The sequence below is a fragment of the Manis javanica genome, chromosome 11, assembly GCF_040802235.1.
Source record: "Manis javanica isolate MJ-LG chromosome 11, MJ_LKY, whole genome shotgun sequence".
Lineage (NCBI taxonomy): Eukaryota > Metazoa > Chordata > Mammalia > Pholidota > Manidae > Manis > Manis javanica.
The window spans coordinates 73,711,358-73,724,002 of NC_133166.1; the positions used below are offsets into that span (position 1 = coordinate 73,711,358).

The 12,645-nt window shown below is 55.0% G+C and overlaps 1 protein-coding gene across 3 annotated transcripts in view; it reads right to left on the reverse strand.

Moving 5' to 3' along the window:
- CAPN2 (calpain 2) overlaps positions 1-11,921 on the reverse strand; it is a 31,131-nt gene extending 19,210 nt beyond the window's left edge. The window contains exons 1-4 of one of the 3 annotated variants that reach the window (XM_073216677.1): positions 11,395-11,921; positions 7,418-7,487; positions 1,014-1,132; positions 299-432 (exon numbers count right to left, since the gene is read on the reverse strand). In XM_073216677.1, coding sequence (XP_073072778.1) covers positions 299-432; positions 1,014-1,132; positions 7,418-7,487; positions 11,395-11,631 — 560 coding nt within the window. In that variant the 5' untranslated portion in view covers positions 11,632-11,921. The remainder of the gene's footprint in view (positions 1-298; positions 433-1,013; positions 1,133-7,417; positions 7,488-11,394) is intronic. The other 2 variants (XM_073216675.1, XM_073216676.1) reach the window with 2 other exon arrangements.
- Between the last annotated feature and the right edge of the window lie 724 nt (positions 11,922-12,645).

A 12,645-nucleotide genomic window follows, 5' to 3' on the forward strand; every position in this document is an offset into this window, starting at 1 on the left:
AACTCTTTTCTGTATTTAGCTGACAAAAACATGACATGCCCTGCCAGGAAACCAGAGGTCCTTCCCAAGTCCAGCATGATCAGTTCCTGTGCACCTGGACACAGACAGCAATTGCGGCCATTGACCAGGGCGCAGCATGGCCAGGCACCCTGCATACACTATCTCCTTGAATTCAGGGCCCAGTTTTGGCCCAAGCAGAACAGGACTTCTGCTCAAGTAGTCCTTGAATGACTCCTGTTCTTCCCAGTGTCGGGGGCTGCTGGGGGAAGGCTGCCCAGGGAAGGTCACAACCACTTACTTGGCATAGGCCTTCTCCAGCAGTGCGCTCCAGAACTCACTGCCCTCGGCCGAGTGCACGAAGAGCAGCTCCCCATTCTTGGTGGGCAGCCGGTCGTCCACCACCACCTCCAGCCACTCGCCATACTGCCAGAACTGGGGAGAAGGGTGGGAAGGGGTGGCCTGGGTGGGCTGGAGGACCTGAGCCCCAGTGACACCTGGATCCTTCCTGCCCTGAGCCCTGGGAGCAGGCTCTGTGCCCCTTCCTGCAGGAGACGCTGCCTCTAACTCTCCTCCTGCCGGCAAGTCCTCACTGGGGAGCTGAAGACAGCCTGTGTCCTTCTTCTCAAGTCCACACCCACCTCTCTAGCATTCCACTCTATGCCTTATGATTTTTAAAACACTATTTCTCATTTACCAGCACGTGAGCCACGCTACGACATTTGTCTCAGACCCCAAACAATCAACTTCTGTAAGACTTAGGGATTACTTCCTGTGTGCCCCGCTCTGCCTCCCACTGCTACCCACGCAGGGCCCCACGTCAGCGTCCTGCTGTCTTCAGTGTCCCTGCCACAGAACTGGTCCTAGTCTGCAACAGCAGGGCCTAATGACCTCAGCCAAGCAGAGCACCTGCACCCAGCCCCTGGGGCCCACTCCTGGCACCCAGGACCTGTCCTCAGCCCCGGGAACCCATTCCCGGCCCCCAGGCCTGTTGAGGAGAGCCAACCACCAGTTACCTGGAAGTGGAAGATTCCTGCATAGTCCTCCTGAAAGCTCTGGTTTAGGGGGACAACTCGAGCCAGGATCTCTTCATTTAAGGTGAGGGAGGCGATGGCTGCCAGCAGCCAGCAGTCACCTGTGAACACAGCACAAGGAGCTCCCTCAGAGCACCTCAGTGCAGGAGGGTGTGCCACACCTCCCCCCACTCTGGGAGCACGCTGCCTAAGGTGTGCCAGGGGAAGGCAGGATGTCCACACAGCACTCCTGTGATGGCGGGCAGGCAGTCAGGCAATGCTTGAAGGGAAATGCTTTGGCTGTGACAGCCATTGGTGGAAGACGGGAGTGTGACGTGCCTAGCCCTTCTGCCCAGCTATAAACCTGACTGGCTACCTGTTACCTTTACTTGCTCCAGTTAACTCAGACCAGAAAGAGCTGTCTTGGGGGCCTCAGGGCCTGACTGTGGTCAGCTGAAGGTGAGTCCCCAAAGCCCTGGCTGCTTCTCCACATTCAGGCAGTGCCCTTCTCCACCCACTCTGTCCCAGAGTGGAGCCCAGCCACAGAACCGTGGGGCTCCCAGGGCCTCTGGCTGCTGCTGGGGTCTGACCAGTGGCTGCTCCAGAGAGCAGAAGGGAGAATGAGATCAAGGTATTTCACCCCTGCCCCACCTTGGTGAGCTCAGCAGAGCTGGGTCCTTGACTGTGTGGCACCTGCACATGACCCACGCACTCCCATGCCTAGAATCCTGACAACTGCCCCCTGCTCTTCAGGGAGGGGCTGGTGAGGCTCTGGGCTATGGTTACAGAAGGCTGTTTACATCCAATGTAGTTCAAGACTTCTTGGCTGGTGTGGTCTGTCCTGCAGCCGCTTCCCTTATTAACTGACTCCAAGAGTGCCATCTGGCCTGGAGAGCCCTGGGCAGTCATCTACCAGAGCTATAGGGAGGTGTAGGAACCTGCAGGCTCCCAAACACCAGGAATGAGAGCCGAAGGCTGGGAACTTTAGGTCCATGGAAGGTGGAGGGGCTGGAGGTGGGGGGAATGAGCTTGGTCACCAAGAGTGCCAGTGGGTGAGGCACCAGGCACAGAGCAATTGGCCCCTTGGGCCCCCACAGTCACACCGGGCCTTCAGTCATAAGGGAAGCACTCCTTGATGGACTGGGGGCCCACCCAGGGTGGGTGGGAATGAGCCTGGACTTGCGTTGAGACCCAAGTTGAAACCTAATCCTGCTTCTGACTGTGAATGTGGACATGTCTTAGTTTCCCTGACCCCTTTTTCTCAGCTGTGGAAGAGGGGAAGACATCCCCAGGAAGATGGGGCATGAACACAGGGGTCCGTGGCCCAGACTCAGAAAGCTGGACCTAAATGTTTGGTAAAAACACATTGTCTGCATTTTTCTGGGCTAAGGAGTCAGGTTTCTCTGCCACCCCCACCCCCGAAGGTCAAGGAACACTGGAGCCAGGACCTCAGCAGCCCTGTATAAGGAGTGGGTTTAATGGTGAACTGCTTTGGGGTGGAGAATTAAACAGGAGAAATTGGGTAAGGCATTAGTATGGTGTCTCCAAGTGCTGTTTATCTTCTCACTTTACAGGGGAGACAAGTGCAGTAAGAGACAGTCTCACCTGAGGAGAGGTTGCGTGCCTTGCTGGCCACGTGTGCTGTCCTGCCTGGTGGGGCCTGCCCAGGCGGCAGCTCATGTGGGGAGGGTAACAGAGTGTGGGCAGGGAGGCATGTGGCCCCCCAGTGTCTATGAGGCCTGTTTCACCATCTAGGGCCTCTGTAAACTCTTAAGAAGTTGGGGGTCCACATAATGAGCAGATGAAGGCAGGGGACCAGGTGCAGATGAGGCTGCAGACACAAATGCATTTACTCAAACCTGGGAGGGCCCTGCCCTGCGTCCCTCGGGAGCCAGGCTGCCTGCTTCCCCTTGCCTGCTGCCTGGTGACCACTCTCAGGCATGCCTCGGCGGGGGTCTTCCCACAGCAGCTTTACTGCTTCTGTGCCTCTGGCAGGTACTTATGGGATGACTTAGTCACCTGTTCAGGACTGTTCAGTGACAGTGACAGGACTGCTCTGCCCCCATACCTGCTGAGATCCCGTAAGCTCCTGGCCTCAGGGGAATCCCCTCCAAGTGCAAACTATCCCCTTCTTCCAATTCACTTGGGAAAGGCAGTTGGGGCTATCTGTTGGATCCTGAAGTCCCACTGCCTCACCTTCCCACCTCAGTGAAAGTTGACTGACTCCAGTGGGCTGCCCTGCCCTCCCTCACCAGGTGCACTCGGCCGCTCTCTGCAGGCACTTGGGCCCACACCACCAAGAGGACACAGCAGCCCAAGCAGGCTTATAAATGGCTCCATTTTTTTTAAATGGCTCCTTTTTAAGCTCCAGAGCCCTCTTCTAAAAAGATACATTCATGCAAGTCAGTAAATTTCCAGAGCTGTGTTCCTGTGCCATGTGGTGTCCTGAGGTCAGCTCTGTCCACTGGCCGCAGCCACCTGGGGCCCACCGTGCAGGTGGGATGTGGCTGCAACACTGCTACTTATGGCTCTGTTTCTCCAAGAGGGGAGCATGTTTGTTGCATGCTCTCTCCTTCCCCTCCACTGCTGTCTGTCTTTCCTCCCAGACAGGAAAGTGGAGGAATCCAGGATGCCAGGTTTCCAGCCCACAGGTCCTGCTGCAGCTTGTCATCCTAGAGCACAGCTGCCACTTGACAGGTCCAGAACAGGAGTTCTGTGGGGCAGGCTGTGCCGTAGTGGAGCACATGCTCATGAACCACACACACACTGCAAAACACAGGCTGAGGAAGGCCATCTTAGAGAAAGAGCAGAACACGAAGCCCAAGTCCTGGGAGCCCTTGGGCCTCCGCACCCCTCACTGTGGCACCTATGATAAAAATGGCTTTTAAAAATTATAATTTAAAAATCATTTAAAATTACTTACAACATTTAAAAGTAAGGAGAAATAGGGAGAGGTTTCCACCATAAGCTGAATAAGGCCACTGGTGATAACACTGTATTGTACAACTGAAATGTTAGAGTGGAAATTAAATGCTCTCAGCAAAACAGAGACAAATACATGGAGAAAATGTTTTTAAAACGGAAGAGTGTGTTGCAGCTGCCCATTCAAGACCCCCTCGCCTGTGCAGCTGCCCCCTTGTGGCCATCCAGCTGCCCCTTGGCGACTGTCATCTCTTCTAGTTCTCCTTCCTGGGCGTGACTATCTGTGTGTGACCCAAATATAGCTAGCACCAAGTCTGCCCTCCCCCTTCCTGACACTTCGACCCTTATAGAGACAAGGTTCTGGTTTCCAATCCAGATTATCTCCTTTCCTTTCTTGCCTACAGTTTGGTGAAGGGACTTTGCGTCTAGCTGGGCTCGGGAATAACCACGGCCCTTGACCTTGCTCAGGATGCTTCGGTTTGCCAAAGCTGTTTGCTTGCATGACCTCACTTGTCACCATGCCGGGGAAGGGGTGCTTCCCATTCTGCAGGGAGGCTCAAGTTGGACAACCTCTGAGGTTACTCAGCCTCATAAGCACTGGAGGGAGCAGGGCCTGAGCTGTAGGGAGGGGCCCCTGGAGCCAAACATCTCCATGCAGGTGACTCATGGAGTGGAAGCAGGACAACTCACCTCTGGGGGCCCGGAGAACATCTGCCAGGTTTCAACAGCCTTGACAGTGCTGGTGGCCTTGAGCCTCCCCTGCAAGGCAAGCCTGTGGGGGCACCAGGCCAGGGCAGCTGCCATTCCCCAGAGCTGAGGGAGCAGCGGGGGCCTGTGGCAGGGGGGAGGGGCAGCGGGAAAGCTCAGTAGAGGCACAGTCAAAACCTGAGGTGGGAGGAACTCAGCTTTTGCATTTCCTGGGCCTTCAGCAATACCTTAAGAACAGCTGGCTACAAGCAATTCCAGACCCAATTTAGCTGCAGGGCCAGCCTGCAGAGGCTCAGCCTGAGTTCCCAGTTCCCCACCCCACCAAGGATGGGCAGATTTTTCTTTGCTGACTCAACTCAGCACCAAGGTCTGCAGCACAGGCGGCTCGGGCAGCCTGCAAAAGTGGTCTGAGTTACTTTGGTGAGGCTTCAAGCTGGGCCTTCAGGGAAGAGGGTGGAGTTTGTGCATGAACTCGCGGCAGCTCTGTGAAGGCCGCCGGGGCACTGGAAAACATGCAGCCTAGAGTCAGTGCACCCAAGACCACTACGAGCTGAGTCTCAAGTGACAGACAAGCTGGCCAGGCTCTGACCCTCTGGAACAAGGTCTGCACTCAGTGCCAGGAGCGAGGATGACTTTAGCATAGCTGTATGCCCCATTCCAGGGGGTCTCTGAGGTTACCTCCTTCACCCTCTTCCCCTCCTACTCTTAGAGGAGACAGTCTCCAAGTGACCACTTGCCTGCGGCCTCCTAAGATCGAGCCTTGGCTGTCCTCCCTGTGGTGGGACCAGGTGTTGCTGTTCCTGATACTCTTGAGCCTGCTGGGACTTGGTGACAGTCACCATGCCACCAGCATCCTGTGCCAGAACCAGGATGAGAATCCAGTCAACCATACTTCACAGACTGTAACAGAACCAGGACCCTCCAATGTAAAAGGCCAAGAGAACAAAAAGCCAACATGGTGTAAAAACCTTAGAAATTATGGACCAGTTGCTGAGAGTTTGGTACATATCATAGTAATTCTATAGGAATGCAAGCTTTGCCTGTCCCCTCTCCAAATGTTCTGTCAAGTATTTAAAAGGGACTTAAATCTTATATTTGTTACTTGCAGTTGGGCCCTTAAGATGTCATTAAACTGTGAAGTAAGTGTTTAGCTCAGGTGTAGAATTTCACCTGCATGTAGAACGTGGCTCAGGTGAGACAGCTGCTGTTTGCAGAACCAGTGAAGGCTCAGGGTGGGTCAGTCTTCATCCACTACCGACCCTGTGAACTTCCATTTTCTCTGACCAGTGGGTTTTCCTGGAGCACCCACCTTTGGTGCCCAAGGACCCTAGGCTTCTGTCTTTTGAGGGGAAAAGGCGAGAAATGGGAGAGGCATTTTCTGCAGGTAGGAATATGCTCTGGTATCTCAGGAATCTGCAGAGGCTGAGCTGAGACTAGGCTGGGCCATGTTCTCTCTGAGAGGCATTTCCTCCCAGGGTGCCCATTTCATAGCTGCACAAGGCTGCCCTGACAGCCTTGGGGGTTGAAACTTTTCCAGGCCCCCCTCTAGGGAGTCTAGCTCAGGTGTTTAAAAACAGTTCCTGGAGTCAGACTGTATTTGCATCCCAGGCCCCCCCACTTGAGCTGTGTAAACAAGTTATTCCCAGGACCTCAGCACACTCATCTGTAAAATGGAAAATAATCACAGAAGCCCAGGGTTACTGGGCACCAAAAGTGAACCCTCCAGGAAAACTGATTGGTAAGAGCAAATTAGAGATTTTGCAATCATGGCTTAGTGTCTGGCACATAGTATGCATTCACTAAATTATTAGCTGTTATTATTCTAAGTATCAGAACCTCTACTAGGTGGGCCAGGAAAGGAAGTACAATTCAAGCTGACTAAGTTTGTTATTGATGGACTCATTGGAGGAGCAAGTGGAAGCTGAGGGCAGGAAACAATTTTTCATTTACTGGAGTATGTAAGCTGCTCTAAGAATCATAACCCTGCATTTATTATGCGCACAGAAGATTGAGGGTGGATTCTATGAGAATCTTAAATAACGGCTGTTAGGACTTCTTCAAAGATGCCCTGGGGGCTTTCATACCAAAGCTGGAGACTCTATAGCTTCCAGTCTCAGCAAACACCTTATCCAGAGGAAGCCATAGCTCAGCTTCAGCGAGCAAGGATGCAGACCCTCCCAATTCAGCCACTCCAGTTAATCTTACTTAAATGAGCATCACAACCACCTTTCTATCTTTCTGACCATATGCACTGCTCCCCACTGTTGTGACACCATGGCAACTCATCTTGCAAACACTAAGAGCACACTGGTCCTTTAACTTCCTCTAGGCTGCAAGCATCTGGGTTTCCTCTTCCTTCCCACTGAGTCACTGTCCCTGAACCCCATGGCATGGATGCATCAGAGCTGTCATTAGCTTGGGGGGCCCTCCCACCTGGCCCTTGGCCCAGGCCTGGCTGTTTCATGGCCACTAAGAACGCTGGCCCAGGAGGTACAGAGGCCAAGGGGAGGCTGAAATCCAGAGGCTCCCCCATCCTCTAGGGAAGCATCTTTGTAACTTCAGTGACTAGCCCAGTGCAGGGGACACAGGAGGTGTCAGTGCACGTGTGGACATCTTATGTCTCAGCACAACACCTGGGGTTCAAGACATTTTAGAAGCTTCTGGAGATGGAAACCACCAGGCTGCTTGGGAAGGGCGAGGGCCATCACCCCTGACCCCTCCTCCCCACTGCCCTACAGGTAACACCCCCAGCCACCGTAGATGGATGCATCACTCACCCAGGGCTCCTTGGCAGATGTCCGTGCGGGTGGCCCCTCCAACAATAAACTGGGGGTCGTCGCAGATCTCCTGGAATGAGACCCACGAAGTGCTGTCAGTCGACCACATATGCTTTTTCAGTTAGGATGCCTCAGTTCCTAACAGGGGCTTCAGACCCCACCTCCCTCACCTGCCCTCTAGGAGAGCTTTGCAATTAGTCAGATGCCGTGGGACGCTTCTCTGACCTTGCTCCATGGGTCCCCGAGGGGGTGGTGCAAGGCCCCCAGCTGTCCAGAGCCCACTTCGTGCTTATTCTCAGGGCCATGCAGCACCAGATCCAGCTCCTCTGCTGGGCGTCCAGACCATCTACACTCTGGACCTGTCCTGCCCGCCACGCTAGTTCCACCACGCTAGTCCCTGCAGGCTGGTTGTTGTCCTGCATGGAATTCTCTTCTCACCCTGTTCTCTACTTTTTCACACTTCACTGTATTTCAAGACTCACTGTCACCTCCCCCATGAAGCCCTCCTCCACAGTCCAGCCCTTACACATCTCTTACATTCTGAGCCCCAAACTATTTGTCCCCCATAATGTGGTATTGAGTTGGACACTGCCTGGTGGCACCAGGGGCATCACTCTGTCTTCCTAACACCCCACATCTTGAGAACAGGAAAATGCGTGTAGCCTTCCAAACCCATCACAGGGCCAGGACACTGGAGCCCCTGTACATCGTGAACCTGCCAACAACCTGTGTACGGGGGCCCTCGGGAACAAGGTGGGTGTTGGCCACATGTTACAGGTGAGCAAACAGGCTCAGGAGCTAAGCAAGAGCCCAGTTACGCTGCTTGTCTGTCGCCACTGGCTCTGGGCTCTGCAGCTACCCCCGTGAGGTGTGCACACTGCCCCCTCTGCCCCCACTGATCAGTAACAAACTGCTAAGGGTTAAACCTCGGGACTGTCCCCCAAGCAGCCTGGCTGTGGAACACTCTGGCCCCTCAGCAGCCCTCCTCATTGCTTCTGCATTCTGAAGAGCCACACCCCAAGACCACAGAGGAAGTCGGCAAAAATCAGATTGAGGCTGGCCTGGGCAGCCTCAGGAGAGGGCCCCAACCCACACTCTGCCTTCTGACAATTTCAACGTGACCATGGCCCCGCCAGTACCCTTCTGGAGCCGAAGTCTGCAGCAGAGTGCATTCCCTCCGTGTCCTGGCATGGTCCCTGCTCAGGTCACTCTGTTTTGGGGACAGGGATAGTGAGGAATCAAAGCCTGCTCTGGCTGGCCAGCCAGGAACTTGCTCAGCTGATGGCACGGACTGGGCTTGGTGCCTGGAGGCCAAGAATCACTCACAATTCTCAGTGCACCAGGCACTTACCCCAGAAGGATTTTTCCATCAAGTCCCAGAAACTTTTTCATACCTTTGGCACCTTTCCAAAGGCAGCAAAAGTCAAGAGTGGCCTGTAGAGGTTCTTTGAAAAACGGCCTTGTGCGTGGTAGGTAGGGATGGAATTAAACATGGAAGGCAACTGAGGAAGTGCATGTGGCTTTGTGCCTTGCATCCAGACACCCTGGGTTTGAATCCCAGCACTGCCACCTCCTGTGGGTTCTAGGGCCTTGGCAAATCACCACAGGGCTTTACGCCTGTTCCTCTTCTGTAAACTGGGGATGGCGAACACCATGTACCTACCACGTAGGGTTGTTCTGAAGGTGAAGATAACCATGAAAATGTACTCTGTTACCTGTTATTACTAAAGTTACCTATTATAGTTTTATTATTATTAAACAAGCTGATGATGACAATCACTGACAGAAGGCAGGGGATGTGGGTTTGGGGCTGAGCTCAGCCTGAGTATAAGCAAGCAGTGAACCTGCTGAGGCTTGGCTGTGTCAGAGGAAATGGGGACCAATACCGCCTGCCCTTGCTGGGACCTGGTGTCATCCTCGGACCACATTGGCTTTTCCTCTCGGTGCTCCATGTGGGCCCTGGGGCCTCACGGTGACTCACCATTTCCCCTTCTGCACCCTCCCAACCTGGAGCCTCTGAGGCGCAGTCCCTCCTGCCCTGCCTGCGCCTGCCCACACCCCCCACGCACTCTCACTTCCTTAGACTGGGTGTCATCATTTCCATCCTGCCTTTGTCTCTGGTCCCTTCTTCTCTGGTGACCCCTGAAAATGCTCTCCTCTGAAAAGGCCTCTCAAACCCCATCCATCACCCTATTTTCTGATACCCTTCTGAAATCAATGGATCACATTCTTCCTCTGCATTCCTCACTTTGAAGTCTATGCCATCTAGTTTCTCCCCCACCTTCCCACTGCAAAGGACTTGCTAATGTCCAAATCCAGGGGCATTTTTGTTTCCCTCGCCTGACCCTGACCCCAACCACAGCAGCATTTAAGAAGGCAGGTGGGAGGCACAAGGCGCAGCTCTCCACACCCGCAGGCTGACACATCCTGGCTCCACCCCAGACATCTGTTTGAGCAAATATTTAACCTTTCCAACCCTCACTTTCTTCAGCTGCTGAATGGGAATACAATAGCCATACCCCACCTTTGGTTGTGTAGTACACAGCCTGCTCCACCCTGCACAGGGGCCCTGAAACGGCGCCAGATCTCTATTTCCCCATCTGGAAGTCCTACAGCAGTTCCACCTGTCTGTTTCCCTTCAGGGGCCCTCAAGTCAGAGGCAAAAACTAGGTGCACTGTGCCTGGCATATAGTAGGTGCTCATTAAATGCTTACCTAATGAATGAATAAGTAAAGGACTGTGAAAATTTGCTTTGTAAACTGTAAAATGCTAAACGTTAGTTGCACACACTTTCTCGTTTCTCACCTTCACAACCAGAGTCTCATTCGAGGCCTGTTACAACCTGGCACCATTCATTCACTCACTGCACAAATGGCCAGTCCTCATTCACAGATGTAGCCCAAGCATTCAAACAGCACTGGACATTCAGTAGGTACTCAGTAAACATTGGAGAATGACAAATGAGTGAACGCATACGTGGAAGGCCACTTGCCCCTCTGGGACTGGGGATGGGGACACTGGCGAATAAGACAAAGGGTCAGAGGGGAGGACACACAGATAGGTGCAGTTATAAATTGTGAAAAGACCATAGAGGAAATCAGGTTTGGTGGCTGCTAAGGAAAGATGTCTGTGGGAGGGACATTTAATTCTCCCAGGGAAAATGAGCCAGACTTTGGAAAAGAAGGAGATGGGTCCTGGCAGGTGAGGCAAGTGCCTTTGGGAAAGGGAGAGGAGACCAGGGTGTCTGGGCCTGGAGAGACACTGGGCACAGAATATGCAGGCATCGCCCCTTCTTGTCAAGAAGACCTGGAAGCATGGGGTCGGTTCCAACAGGTTAACGTCAAGTGAACCCAGGTGCTCCCACCTCCGTGCTGCACTTGCTGTGGGTGGGCTGGGTCTGGGGTCACTCCAGGAGAAGCAGCAGGAATGATGCACAAGGGGAATCTGGGGGCTGGGCGGGTGGAGAAGCCTGTAGGGGTGGCTCAGCCAAGGACATGGTGAGTTGGCGCTGGCTCTTTGCTGCATCCGCCCGTCCGTCTGGGACGAGAAACTCTCACTGGGTACCTCTACCACCACGCCTGACACAGTCCTGAATTAAATAACCACCGGGATCCTTTCGGCTCCCTGGCAAGCACAGAACCGAGTTAGACACGGCTTTTCCAGCTCTCGAGACAGCCCCTATCAGCCCGCCCGGCGGGCCCTCCGCTTCCGTCGCCCTGTGGAGTCCAGGGTTTCCCCAGGTTCCTTAGGTCACTGATGTTGGTGAGGTCGCGGCGGGCCTGTAATGGGGTTCAGGACAGAGCGTCCCGCTCCCCCCACCCACCCCGGGCGCGTCGCGGGGGTCAGGCCCAACCTCTGCTGGGCGCCCGGAGGCCCCCAGGAGTGGCCCGCGTAGGATGGGGTGGCGGGACTGGGCCGAGAGTTCTGCGCTCCAAGGCTGCGCCCCGTGATCCCCGCGCCCCCGGCTCGCCGCCTACCGTGGGCCGCTTCCACTCGATGCCCTGGGTCTTGCTAGAGTAGGGTCCCAACTCCTTGAAGCCCAGGGAGGAAGGGGCGGCCGGGAAGGAGGGGTCCTGGAAGAGCGCCCCGGCCTCCAGGCACTCTGCGCGCAGCGCCTCGTAGTCCTCGTTCAGGTACTTGATGGCCCTCTCGTGCGAACCCAGTCCTTCGGCCGCCTCGCGGTCCCTCAGCAGCCTGGCCGCAATCCCCGCCATGGCCCCGCGCCCCTGCTGTGCTCCGCGAGGGTCCGCCCTGCGCCCGCCCGCCGCCTCTCAGGGAAGGCTTCCCCGGGGCGGGGCCTGGGCCGCTGCGCCTGCTGGGCCGGCGGGCGCGGCCCGGGGACTGTCCGTTGGCCCGGAGGGCGCGGCGTGGGGGCGTTCCGGTGGCTCCGCAGACCCAGTCCTGCGGGGAGGGAGGTGGTCCGAGCGATGCTGGGCAGGCGTGGCTCCAGGAAACACCCTGAGTCAGCGGGTCGGGAGCGGGCCCAGGAGGCGCATGGGGCCCGCTTGTTCCAAGCGCTGCTAATAGCTTTGCGGCGCAGCTCATTGCATCCCTTAGCCGCGCTACAGTCTCTATGGTGCGAATGCGGAAACAGACTCCGGAAGGCCAAATGGCTTTACCCAGGGTGGCAGAGCGGGGATTGTGCCAGAAGGCCGGTTACAGTCACGGTGCTACACTGCTACCGTCTGCTGTTTGAGCACAGACTGGGGTGCCAGATCTGGCAAATGGAAATACATCCTCCCAGTTAAACGTGAATTTCAGGTAAAAGTAAAGCCACAGGCTCAAGGACCAGTGCTGGGCCAGGTTGCCCAACCGGGGATAAGTGCCTAGCCTAACTGCTGCTCACCCTCCCCAGAACTGTGGGCTTGGTCAGTCAGGAATTTTTGGCCAGCACCCACTAGGTGATCCTCCCACAGCCCTCTCCTACCCCCAAGAAGGTGAAGAGGTGATCTGCTCTCCCTCCTAGGGATTGTGGCCAGGCTTAAAACAACCCCAATCTCTTCTGTTGGTAATAACTTCTTGCCACTCCCTCCTGCCTATAAAAATCTTCCATTTGTACAACTCCTGGGATCATCTCCCTACCTGCTAGAGGGGTTGTAACTCCAGGGAAAGGAAATCCCGGGACAAAATACCTCTAAAACCAAAATCAGTCAGAGGGAGAAATAAAGTTTAAAACACCTTTATTGCTTACAAACTGCAGTCTGGGGCCATCTCTTTCCTGCTCTGGC